The sequence below is a fragment of the Castanea sativa genome, chromosome 10, assembly GCF_040712315.1.
Source record: "Castanea sativa cultivar Marrone di Chiusa Pesio chromosome 10, ASM4071231v1".
NCBI classification, from domain to species: Eukaryota; Viridiplantae; Streptophyta; class Magnoliopsida; order Fagales; family Fagaceae; genus Castanea; species Castanea sativa.
The window spans coordinates 250,817-264,294 of record NC_134022.1 but is presented as its reverse complement, the minus strand read 5'-3'; the positions used below and the strand labels follow the sequence as shown (position 1 = coordinate 264,294).

General features: G+C 38.6%; 1 protein-coding gene and 1 pseudogene across 4 annotated transcripts; one reads left to right on the top strand and one right to left on the bottom strand.

Annotated features, from left to right (window-relative positions):
- The window catches only part of LOC142613443 (DEAD-box ATP-dependent RNA helicase 5-like), a 30,723-nt pseudogene that overhangs the window by 16,422 nt on the left and 823 nt on the right, over positions 1 to 13,478 (top strand).
- LOC142613319 (uncharacterized) lies at positions 116 to 2,618 on the bottom strand. Of its 4 annotated transcripts, XR_012840268.1 has the most exons (8): positions 2,519 to 2,618; positions 1,779 to 1,856; positions 1,585 to 1,654; positions 1,360 to 1,470; positions 1,003 to 1,112; positions 416 to 728; positions 259 to 325; positions 116 to 166 (listed from the first exon to the last, which is right to left on the bottom strand). XR_012840268.1 is itself a non-coding variant. In XM_075785623.1 (6 exons), exons 3-6 carry the CDS (start codon positions 1,414 to 1,416, stop codon positions 320 to 322), a joined length of 486 nt encoding a protein of 161 aa, XP_075641738.1. In that variant the 5' UTR covers positions 1,417 to 1,470; positions 1,585 to 1,654; positions 1,779 to 1,984; the 3' UTR covers positions 186 to 319. The 4 variants fall into 4 exon arrangements, 1 of the variants encoding a protein (XP_075641738.1); XR_012840267.1 differs by lacking the exon at positions 2,519 to 2,618 and having other exon boundaries at positions 1,779 to 1,984; XR_012840269.1 differs by lacking the exons at positions 116 to 166; positions 2,519 to 2,618 and adding an exon at positions 167 to 181 and having other exon boundaries at positions 1,779 to 1,984.

Genomic DNA, 13,478 nt, shown 5'->3' with positions numbered 1-13,478 from the left:
GCATTTAAAAAAAAAAACAAAATTCCCATGATCATTCAGATGAGCAATTAATTTGACAATAGACAAGAAGAAAATCTAGAAGATGACAGAGGACCATGAGGGGAAGGAAACAAAGCTGCATATGCTTAATGAAGCCTCCCCCAAGAAAGCGCTTCAAAAAGTTTAACTGTAAAAATTTGGACTGATATGAACGTTTGAAGTTGGGGACATTCACATTAATATATATAAACGAGGAGGAAATGATGGTAAAACTAGAACCTGTATCATTTGATACCATGATGATGTGTTTAATGATTCTCCACCAATCTTCACTGTGTTCTCAGGACTATAGCCATCTTAATATAGTAAGTACAATCAGTATTGAACCCCACATGAAAAATATGACATCTAGGTTTGTAGATAACAATATAAGTACCTCAAAAAAATCCAAAATATCCCGAAACAAGTTCCGTTGGCTGTTAAGATCTTTCTTGGCAGAACCTTTACCACCTGCCTCAGCGGAAAGGTCTCTTACTTTATTTATAATTTTGCCCTTCAAACCTTGTACATGCGAAAATCCTTCCCGGTTTTTACTTCCTTCTGGAGTTGAGACATCAATTGAACCTTTAACTTCCCCAGAAAACTTCTCCACACTTCCTATCTCAAAAATTAGAGCAAGCGCTTCACCAGCAGCAATGCGTACAGACCGGTCATCCTTGTCTAGGGGACTTGATAAATATGATATAGACCTGCAACATTACCCAAAGATATAAGTTGTTTTTCTTTATTAAGTTGGCAAGCAGCCAAGCAGCACTTTTGGGCTTTTCTGTTCAATGGCATCTACATTGTGCAGATGTCATCTCTGACGAGGCTCTAGCACCAGTTGGGTAGCAAACATAACCTTCTAAGGTGCCAATAATCAGATGGTGTAGGTTTGCACTGTGGGTGTGAATTGTGGAAAATCAACTTCCACTATAAGATTGCAACACAAAATAGAGTTCTAGACAAAAATTGATGACTTACTCCTGCCAATGTTTGGGGTTTAGTTTCAATCCAGTCATAGTAGTCAGCAGAAAGGACCAAGCAGACACCACTGCAGTTATAACTGTTGCTGAAGGTTTGGTTGCAACAACCTGAAATGTGAAATAAAATTAATTCACGTAACAAGGCCAACAACCAGAACAAGTAATATCCTAGATTAATGTTATAAGATTGTATGTCACATCCTATTCATCATATAAAGCCTCAAAAAAATGAAGCAGCAAACCAAATAGACTAACTTCGAAGTAGGAATGAAATTGAAAAATATAAACTAAGCCATAGGCACAAGTGAAATAGCAATGAAACTTTGAATTATAAAGTATTGAGCAGAATATTTACATAGGAACTCAGTTTTGGATGAACCACTTGCCACATTATTTGCATTGACTTTTCCATTTCCTCTGTGTCATTTCCACCCACAAAAGTGATGATAGCCAAACACTCTAGCAACTACAATCACAAACCACAATATGCAGAAAACAAAATGTTGAGCATTCAACTTCTCCTATATTAAAAGTTTCATCTTAATAATGAGATTTAAGAGACCACTCCTCTATGGCATACCTGGAATTACTTTCACCTGAATCCCTTGCTGCTGCAAAAAATCCATCTCCTCCCCACCTCTCCCAAAAACCTAAAACCCCAACAACATATTTCAGGGAAAAAAAAAAAAAACAACTGCACAATAGAGCAAATGAAATTACATCTCTGGGCTAATACCACTACATTGCCCAGTAAAACATTTACAGAGAACTCACCAGTGGATCCCCTCCTTTAAGTCTCACAACAGTAGCTCCTGCTTCAGCAAAACTTATAAGCAACTCGTGTATTTCCTCCTGTCACAAAACCAACTTAAAATAAATTCATTTCTCCAATCCCCACATGCCCAATTGTACAAACACCTCTTTTCCTGTCGAGGTGACTAATGAGCAATATGGTTTGCCCCTGCATGACTTCCTAAGGTACCCATTTTTCAGTAAATCAAACCAACCGCATATTTAAGGGACCAAAATCAAAACCAGCCCCATATTTAAGGAATGAAGATGAAACTGACCCATAGAGAGAGGGACAGAATTGTTCCTTTTTTTCAATTGTAGGGACCAAATCCAAATTTCTTATATCTGAAGAACCTTAATTGAACTTACACTAAAAGCATTCTTTATACCCCTCTCCCAAAAAATAATAATAATAAAAGCACACCCACAATCCCAATTTTTGTTAAACCCAATGAAGAAGTTTCTACTATTTTTTTAAAATTAAAAAAAGAATATGCAAATTATCTTATATTATGCAAGCCACTTGCACATACTACCTCAACCATAGAATTGATGTATTGTACTAGTCTACTATCAAATGTATTTTTTTATAAAAAGAGACACAAGAGAAGATTTAAATTAAAGGACAATAACTAAATTTTGTACTCTCCCAAGTGTAAAATGCCTAACCAAAAGCCTAACCAAAAGCCCATCCCATGAATGTTGATGAGTTTGCACAATACCACTTCAGCACAAAGACCACGCATCTCTACGGTCATTTCGTGGGCCAAATTTGACCACATAGCTTGTTGTTGTACTGCTGTTTCTGCATTCTTAAGAAATCTCCTCCGTTTGAGCGCTATTCTTGCCTGTTTAAGACATGAGGCTCATATCACTGTTACTAAATGTCAAGTAGATTTGAAAATTGATGCTAACAAGAAATTAAAATAAAATTTTTTTTTTTTTTGTTTGATAAGTGAAAACCAATTACAAATGTAAACAAAAAGGAGAGGAAGCAAGACAAGTCAAAACACACATTGACATGATTAAAAAAAAATAAAACACGGTAGCAACTATTATTAGCAGTACACTTTAACATTAAGTATTAGAGAACACCAAGTAGTAGTTAATACAGATCATATTAACCATAATAAACATAAGACAAATATATGAAATATGTGCCTATCTAACATAGAAATCTTTGTCTCTCTTCTGTCTAATTACCTTTTTTGAACCTTACGTCGTCGCGTATAATGAGGAGGAGGTCTTGCATGTCCTTCGTCAGATGCCTCGGGCCCAGTATTGTGTCCATGTTTGTGCCCCTTGTCCCACAAGGAGGTGCCTTTGATATGCGTTTTGGCCGGCCTGCTGGCTTAGCAGGTAACCCAACAGGCTGCTCAGCCTGAACATGGGGTGGGTCAATGCCCGAAGAAAGGCCAATGGACGTACTGTGGGAGGGTGGCTGCGTCTGCATGTCAGGAGGGGTTGGATCAAGACTCAGGTCAAAGGATGGAATGGGTGACAGCTCAGGAAATGACCGTGGGGTGGGTGGACGGATGTTAAACCCAAGACATGGATGTGGAGTGGGTGAAGGGATGGTGGTGGGGCTAGGGGATGGATGTGGGATGGGTAAGGGGATGGTGGGGCTAGGGGATGGATTTGGGGTGGATGGGTGGGGATCGGGGGTAGGGACAACTCTCGGACGAGAGCCACGTCCGACAGGAGCTCTGCTCGTGCTTGGGCTTTGAGTAGGCGCTGCCGCAGGAGTAGCTGCCTCCTCATTCGGGGCCTCAGGGATAGGAGGTTGTACACGGCCAATCTCTTGCACTGCCTTTAGCACAGCAGTAATGTCCTTGTGGTCCTCCGTGCCCACTGGGTGACGCCTCAACAAACGGGCGTATCCTTTAATCTGACATGAAAAAACCAGGTATATTAGTAATGCAATACCAATTCAACAATGGCAATCGATAATAAAATAAACGTTAGTTTTGAATTGGCTCTGCTAGTAATAATTGCAAATTATAGGGAGACCAAGTGTTACCTTTGACTAAATTTAAATTATCTTTTCTATTAAAGATGTAGCTAGCGCATACAGTAGACAAAATGCTAATTAAAAATTCAATAGATGGAAAAGTTACCATTATAATTAATCTAGCACTGAGGACATTGATGAACCTCCGATTTACCCTTTTGTACCAATCGAAGTACTCGTGTTGTGGAGGCATATCACCAAGCACTACTTCACAACGCCGTTGAAGGCGATTACCCCACTCTGTAATATGCGCAGCATGTTTTCGCATCCAATCAACACCAACCTTCCCCTTCAAATCAATCGCATGAAGCACTGTATCGGTGTTAACATTACGGGGAATTTCTTGGATCATCCCGAATTGACGAACGACACGATCCGGTGTATGTTTCTCTACTAGGTGGAAACATACAAGTGGCACCGCTGCCGTCCACACGGCCCTCCCTGCAACGCACCACGGTGGAAGGTCCTCGAATTCAGCTTCATACGGCTGCCACACCACCTACAACAGCCAAAAAACAAGTACGCAACACAGTAGGCAACAATGTTTATATGTCAAAGTTCACCAAACCTATATCTTGTTCCTAAACATGTTAAATAAGCCATTTTCATACTTGGCCTGGCAACATTGAAGCTATTTGCTCGCGATACCTGTCCAGGAAGATGTGGGCGGGCCTGTTTTTCTTGTTTGGGACCCACAACCACCTACAATCCAGAACAAGGGATCATTAACTTTGTACAACGTTCCCACTAAGAAAATCATATGACTATAATGTAATCAATTTATGGATGGTCAAGTTAATGTAATGAAATTGTATTCACAATTTGCATATAAACTCTCTATGGATGGTCAAGTATTTATAACCTTAGCCCACCCACTAGCTTTTTTTTTTATCGTTTCAAACATTCTTTGTTATGCTACATTTAGAGTATGTTTTCTAATAAGATAGTTAATCTAGTCAACTAAAGTTTGGTTAACTAAGCAGCTTTTATATACTTATAAAATAATAAAAATAACTAAAAATTAAGAATAAGTAGCATATATATTAACCGAATCATATAATTTAGGAAATTTGACTGAAAATTAGAGTGTATAACCTCTATTTAAAATTGTTTAATATTGACTTAAATAATTCCTAGAAGCTTTTAAAATAAATAAATAAATAAATTGAAATTACATGACGTGTATGAGGTAGAGACTTACTTCAGGGACAGTGGACCACGCACTGGAGGACCATAAGCACCCACTGGCGGGCCATGTTCAACTGTCGGGCACAAATATGGGAACCTGGCCCATGCCCAGTACTGGACCAACAGCAAACACCCACCAATCTGATTAGCTTTCTTATCGCTTGCCCTGCATAACTCTCGGTACAACCATGCAAGGCAAGCACTTTCCCAACTGTACCTTCGTGGGTTGCGAAGGTCTTCCAACTGCTGCACCCACATTAGATGCACCCTATCGTCGGATTTGTCCATGAAGATTATGTCCCCTAGTAGCGCTAGGATGTAGCATCGTGCGTACTTATGCAACTGATCCTCTGTGGCATTAGGCGGCAATGGATTGGCAACAGCTTCCAAAAGCCGTTGGATGAGAATCCTCTGACCATGAAGTTCCTTTCTCTGATTATTTACAGGTCGGAAGCCAAGAAATTCGTCACACACATTCTCCCATTCTTTCTGCGTGCTCCCTGTAATGGCCTCGCCGTCAACAGGAAGCCCGAGAAGAACCTATACATCTTGCAATGTGATGGTGACCTCACCATGTGGCATGTGGAAGGTGTGAGTCTCCTGCCGCCATCGCTCCATTAAGACCGTTATCAGGCTGTGGTCAATCTCTCTACCTGGGTCCTGAGGAGTCCCTCCAAACCAAGTGCCTTAATAATGTGAACGACTCGGTCGTCCACCATTGGCTCTCGATCAGAGAACTCTTCAGTACGGACACGGCGTTTAAGGGACCCTGGATCCTGCACAGAACAAAACCATGGATTAATATATGACGGCAAGTGCATGTACATTGTATGAATCAAATGCGTGTACATTCGTTAAATATTTAGTGTTGTGTTTTATCTGCCCATTCCAAATAGCTTCTGACCGATGGTTGGCCTGCAACGTCAACACCGACTGGTCAATGGGGCCAGGTTGTGCGTGGTCAATCTGTCCAGCATTTGCAGCAGCCATACTACACAAGAATGATAAGCAATTAGCACGTAATAAACATTGAAAACAAAAACAAAAACATTCTTCTTCTTTTTTCCTCATGGACACTGGAATAATTGTAAGCAGGATTCGGTAGCATGTGATGCAAGCCAAATCGAAAAATAGTGCACAAATCTGTGAAGGATTTAATTGCTCTTAATCTTAGTGATTTAAGATCATTGAGAAAGCAAAATCTCAACTTTTTTGTCAGATATCTCAAAATAAAATAATGAACACAATATGATCTCATTAACTATTTTGTGATCATTACTACATAAAGACCAGTTTTTCACTTTCATCGTTCCTTCTTGATCTTTCCCAAATGATCTAAATTAAGCATATTTCTAATGAATTTTTTTGTAAATTAAATTAAGTTTACTCCATTTAGTTTCTGTCATTTGGATATCCTATATTTTCTCTACCATTTTATGTAGTTTTCTCAGTGAACATATCCTGTTTCAGTGACAATTTATATGTATTTGTAATGGAGCCTTAACATTGCACATCATTATTTTCTGCCTATGATTTATTACTTCATCTTCCTCAATTCTGAGCTTGATTGACCTTTTTTTTTAAATTTCTTTTAAGAGCAAAGTAATGAAAATCCATCAAAAGAAAAAGTGCCAAAGGGAATTCTAGTACATGGTGAGGTATACAAAGGAGAAGCCCAAAAAATTAAAATGAAAGTATATATAATTATAAAAAAAATTGTCCAAGAACTCCAGAAAGTCCACAGTGGAATAAGCCAGGGAAGTTGAAGTACAGTCATAGAAAATCTTCATGACTGAATACTTCAACTTCACTGTATGCTTCTCTTGCCCCTCAAAGCATCGACCATATCTGTCTCCAACAACACTGCATTATACACACAGAAACAATGTTCCAAAGCTCCCAATCCCTTCTCTCACCAAAATGTTTCTTTCAACAAGACAATAATTCCAACATAGAAGGCACTACTAGGGACACACCAAACAAGCAAAAAAATTAGAGACCACATTTCCCAAGCCTCCCTACAATGGAGGAAACGATGAGACACTCTTTTCCTGGCTTTTGCACATAAAGCACCAATCCATAATGATCTTACCTAAAAAGCCAGCCTTGATGGAACACAGACTTTGGAAAATACTCTGACAATGAATACCTTAAAAAAGAAACAAAAATCGCTTCCGAGGAATAAAAATCGTGCCTCCTCTTAGTGCTTTATAATAACTCTTCACTTTAAATCCTTGTGTCTTTGAGGGATCTATTCTAATATGTCTTCCTCCTGGTGACATAACTCTTTTGTATGTAGGTCATCCTCTAACTAAACCGTATCAGGTCATCCTCCAACTGAACCGTATCTTCTAATTCCTGATTATACACCTATCTGATGAATAACAGGTTCCTATGAAAGCACCCATTAAATAATCTGCCACCATATTATCTCTATCCTTAGCAATAAGGAAAAGGCTAGAATAAATCTCAATAAGGATAGTGTCACCATTCCACAGATCATGCCAATACCCTATTCTAAAGCCATATCAATGACATTTCTAGTAAAGCCTAAAAAGCTGTCCCATCTTTTTCTTTCATCTAACTCATGAACTCAAATTATCTACATCTAACTCATCATCAAATTAAGAAGAACTTATATTTTCTCAATTCAAAAGAAATTCTCCCATGCTAAAAAAATTACCAAAAAAAAAAGGTATGATTTCATTCCGGCTGAAACAACGGTATAGGATTAAACACCCTGATATTTAAACTAGTACGTGTCAAGGGGTTAAGTGTATGGAATGATATACCAATGCAGAATATTGTGGAAGATATGGTATGATATTTATAACTATGGTTGAGAGTATATACAAGCATGTTAAACTTCAATTCTTAACTTGGGGCTATCTATTTCTACTAAATTGAAACTCAAGGTGTTGAGGATCCTCCTTAAAGTAAGGATCTTTTCTTTAGCATGAAAAAACCAAATGAAGTGACAGGAAGAGATTGTAACTTGCTCCTATAAAAATTCAGTACTTGTAAAGTGTGATACAATTAATTTGTTGGTTTTTATTGCACTTAAGTTATGTAGATTTCACTATTGTGGCTAGTGAGCTCTAGCTTAAATGGCAGCTGCTCCTAATGTGCTAGACCTCTTGGTGTTTCCAACAAAGACGTCCAGTGTGCAAATTTGCCCACTCCCAACTATTAAATTATATGAAAAAAGAAAAAAAAGAGACCCTTGATGGTTCAGAAGGGTGGCTGCATGTGGTGGCACTTACATCGATGTCAGCCACACAAACTTATGGGCATGAGGGAGGCATGCCATGAGCTGTGTAAGGCTCCTTGAGATAATAATAGGCCGTATTGCCTTATTGAAGTGCATGAATACACGAGTTGGCTTAATGACAGTGTTATAGTGGCTTTGCAAAGGCAATGGTTTGTGGTCATGGCTTGGCAGGTTGCAAGCCATGCATGTGTTGTGGGCAGCAAGTGCAATAGGATAAACCATGGTAGCCTTGTGTGGATTTAGTATTGGGTAGGTTGTCATGCAGCGTGTAGGCTGTGTAACTGCTGCCTGAGTGTAGCATGATGGTTTAGTGTACATGAAATTGGGTTGTGGTTTGCATGGCCAAGAAAGGTTGAATTTGCATATGGGTGGTGATGTGTGGTTAGACTAGAACATGACGCTGGCACTGACACATGGTGGTGCATAGACTAAGGATGCATGTTGGCAAAGTTTTGGGGCTACCATGGAAGAGCAAGGTCTGTACTGGGCTGAACATGTGCATAGGTTGTGCATGTGTTTAACAGGTGGCAGTAGCATGTTGTGGCAGTTATCAAGCAATGGCATGCTATGTGACCTTTTTTGATGTGCTAATAGCAGGGTAAAGGCTCCAAGACAACAGGGCTGTTTGTCTCGAAGACTGCTCCTGTGATTTGGTAGCAAGTCAAGGGACAGTTATTTCCTGCACATAATAAACATATGTTGTTGAGGGTGTCGACAACATGTAAGGTTATGTTTGAGGCAAAAACCAGAGTGTTCATTGTGGGGAAACATTGTAATACTCTTTGGGTTAGTAAGCATTGGTAGTTGTCATTAGGCTAAGGGAGGTTTTGGTGAGGAAAAGTTTTTAGTGTTTTATTTGTGCTTTGAGTCAAAAGTATGGGTCCCATTAGCAAAATTATGCACTGAATATTTAATGTAACAGATTTTCTCTTTTACATTATCAGTTTTTGTTATTGTTGTTGAGTTCATGTCATGTTTATAAGGAACAATAGCCTTTTTATTTTTTTATTTTTATTTTTATGGCAAAGTGGCTGTGAATAAAATGTTTTCGCTGACACTCGCAGTTTATCAGGCCTAGCTTTTGACTGCTTTAACGTACTTTTTAGGGACAATCACATGTTGGCAGTGTATATGGTGGTAAAGACAGTTTACGGCTTGAAGGAGGTCCAGATATAATTGCTGAACTCAAATGCCACTTAAAGTTGTTGACACTATGTTGGCATTTTTCAAAAAAGCCATTTCCTGTGTTTTTAAAGGAGGCTGGTTATTCTGCAGACTAGTTTCCTGTGTTTTTAACTATATGCAAACGATTTATTTTTTCGGTTGGGGGTGGGGTGGAGAGATCACAGTGACTAGTAGAGTCATCAACACTTTACAATGGTATACATAGGGTGATTTTTGGGATTGATAAGTATTTCTTACATGGAAGATCAACAGCTATTGGCTGGGGCATTGTTAATTTTGAAGCACAATTTATGTTGCTTACAGACTGTGACCTGAATTTTCTCTGTTTTCTTTTGTTCTGCAGATTTTAAAGCCAACGTTTACAATTCTAGTTGACCACAACATGAAATGTTTTATCTTAGTGATTCGTGGGACACATAGTATCAAGGATACTTTGACGGCGGCAACTGGAGCTGTCATACCATTCCACCACCTCACACTCAAACAACCTCTTTATTAAACCAATCAAAGAAGCATCTTTTATTTTCTCTTCAATAAACAAACACAACTTATTTACATGCCTATCATCAAACCTTTCTCTATCAAACGTGACACTAAATAAAATCAATCATAATTTTCGAAACAAAGTATCACACGAAACAATCAGTTGTACAGATAAAACAGAGTACCACACGAAACAATCAAATCAATCATAGTTTTCGAACAAAAACCACAAACCCACATGAAAAAATCACACAATTAAGAAAAACATACCTGAGAACTGAGTGAGAGTGGAGAGGGTGCTTGAGAGTGGAGACTGAGTGAGTGAATGACAACTCAGGGGGCGAGTGAGAGAGGAGCGAGCGTGAGAGGGTGTGTGAGGGTGGAGAGGCGAGAGCGTGAGAGGGTGGAGAGGTGCGAGCGTGAGAGAGGCGCGAGAGGGAGAGTGAGAGGGTGAGTGACAGAGAGTGGAGAGAGGCGCGAGAGGTCTGTGCGAGAGTGAGAGGGTGAGTGACAGAGAGTGGAGAGAGGCGCGAGAGGTTTGTGCGAGAGGCTAGACTTGGCTTAATTTTGAAAACACCCTATTAGAAATCGAGTCTCAAAGACTCGGTTTCCAGGTGGATCAACTCAGATCAGCTAGCTTCCACGTGTTGTACACATCACATATAAACCGAGTATTTAAGAGTCGATATATAAATCGACTCTTAGGAACTCGATTTCCAGGTGGCCGCCACGTGGAAAATCGCCACATCAGATCTGATCAGCACATGGAAATCGAGTATCTAAGAGTCGATTTATAGGCTCAAAATCGACTCTCTAAGAGTCAAGATGTTAGTATTCCATTTACTTTCACATCGATACCTACTAACTATATTCTTGAGCCATTATGGCTAATTGCCCATTTTGCCCCTTGGATTGTCATATTAATAGGGCTTTCAGCCAAGCCTTGTAGCTCAACTATTGCCTTTTGGTGTTTCCAATAGAGACGTCAAGGGTTCATATTCTTTTCTCTCCTTGTGTAACTATCAAATTTGTCAAAATATATTGACGGGGCTTTTAACTGTGGAAATAATGGACCAACAGCTGACCCTAGGCAGCCCAGTACAGATACTGGGTCTATTATGATTTGAGTCTATCTCTGATGCTTTGGATATAGCGGTGTCAATGGAGCTGTTTGACCATTGGATTTTTTGTTGTGTTGCTGATATCTTCTGGATTGATGGTGTCATTGTTTAATGGGTTTTAGCTGATTTTTAACCTTTAAGCTATATGGATGATTTTTCCTCTCTCTCTAATTCATCTTCTCTGCTGTCTATTAGTAAAGCCAAAATATTCCATAGTAATATATAAACTACTTAAGTAGTTTATAGTTCTGCTGGTACTTTCTCTTCCCTTAATAGTGGGATGGAGGCTAAGGTCGTGGGTTCAAGATCCACTAAATGTGTGTAACTTAACAATCAATATATATATATAAACTGATTATTTACCCAAGTATACTTCTTGTATACTTGGGTGACTCATTTTCCTGATTTATATATATTTTTTTACTTATCAAAACATATATATAAGTATATAAATGACATACAACATGAACCATATCATCAATATATAATTTATAACTTTTTGTTGACGCCTTCTCATGTTACCGCATAAACTTTTGAAATCCCAACATTTTCCATGTCATCATTCAATATATATATATTAATTGAGTTTAAATTCTATTGCCTAAAAAAACCTTTTATATTTACACCTTCAATTACATGAACTGCCACTGACATGAAACAAACAATAGATGAGTTTGGTTGAGTAGCCTTGTTTTTAACCATGTCTTTCAGGTAAACATCTTACTCTCATTTATATTGGGTTTTTGGTAGAACATGTCAGTTGCATCCCTCCATCCGACCCATCTATAATGGTGAAATATGCCATATACATAAAACAATCATGTAAATAGATCAGTTTGGTTGAGGATTCCTGTTTTTAACCATGTCTTTTACTTAAACATCTAACTCAGTAATATTGGGTTTTGGTAGAATATGTCAGTTCCACCCCTCCATCCAGTGGGTATCTATGATAAATGTAATATGAAGAAATCTATGTTTTGCACTTCTTGTTATAGATTTTATTATCCTCTAATTGAAGTTTTTGGATTTAATTTTCTTCGTCTTTTGTTTGACTCTGCCCTAAGCCTGGATGAATTACTTTTCAGCCTTTCTTGACAAGAAATATAAAATTATTAATTTTGCACAGCTCGCCAAATGGTAATGTTCAGTGCCACGTGGCCTCTCTTAGTTCATCAATTAGCTCAGGAGTTCATGGATCCTAATCCAGTTAAGGTATGGGTCTTTGTTCATTATCTCCTTTGATCAGTTTCCTAATCACTATCTCTGAAAGAACGATGAACATTGTTTCAGGTTGTTGTAGGTTCAGAGGATTTAGCTGCCAACCATGATGTAATGCAGATAGTAGAGGTATAGAAATTCTCAAAATTATATAAATGACCTGTGTAACAATCAGTTGTTATATCTTAGCATAGAAATATGATTGTATCTAAGTACGAGCAATCTTTCTTTAGGTTTTGGATGATCGTTCACGTGATCAGCGTTTAGTCACTCTGCTGGAAAAATACCACCAATCCCAAAGGTATTTGTTGCTATTCATTCCAACCACCTCCCCCCCCCCCCCCCCAAGCAAAAAAGAAATCCCTTTTTTCCCTTTTATTTTTAATCATCCGTTAAGCTTGTAAATTCATGCTTGAGACAACTGAAGTCTGGAGGATTCTATCATTGACTTAGATGAATGTATTCTGTATCTCTGTGTCACACAGGAAAACCTTGAAAATAGTTGAATTACTATATAATTTCTTTTAACACCTTGTTGTGCCATTTCTTGCTAACACATTTGTGCTTCTGCCAGGAATAGAGTATTGGTTTTTGTCTTGTACAAATATGAAACAAAACGTGTTGAAAATATGCTGTTAGAAAGGTATTCCTGCACCTATACGTTGATTTGGACTCCTTAGCCAAGCCAGACTACTATGGCTATGGCTCTTAAAATGGAAAGCCACTGATGATGTTAATATGCAATTTCTAGGGGTTGGAATGTTGTTTCAATACATGGTGACAAAGCACAACATGAACGTACAAAGGCATTGTCATTATTCAAGAAAGGAAGCTGCCCTTTGATGGTAAGTTATTGTATCTTATTGCTCAATTTTTTTGAGTTTTTTTACATGCTCGAGCACACGAGAGAATTGATTGAAAGGGCCTCATTTCTACACGGCTTGATCTATAATGATCATGGACAATTTCCAGTAACCTATAAGTCCTGTTTACATGTGACCATACACACGCAGATAGCTACTGACGTAGCTGCTCGAGGATTGGATATTCCAGATGTTGAAGTGGTGATCAACTATAGTTTTCCTCTGACCACAGAGGACTATGTCCACAGAATTGGGCGGACTGGACGGGCTGGTAAAAAGGGTGTTGCTCATACATTCTTCATGCAGCAGAACAAGGTAATTTGTGCGTGTGTGTGTGCGTGC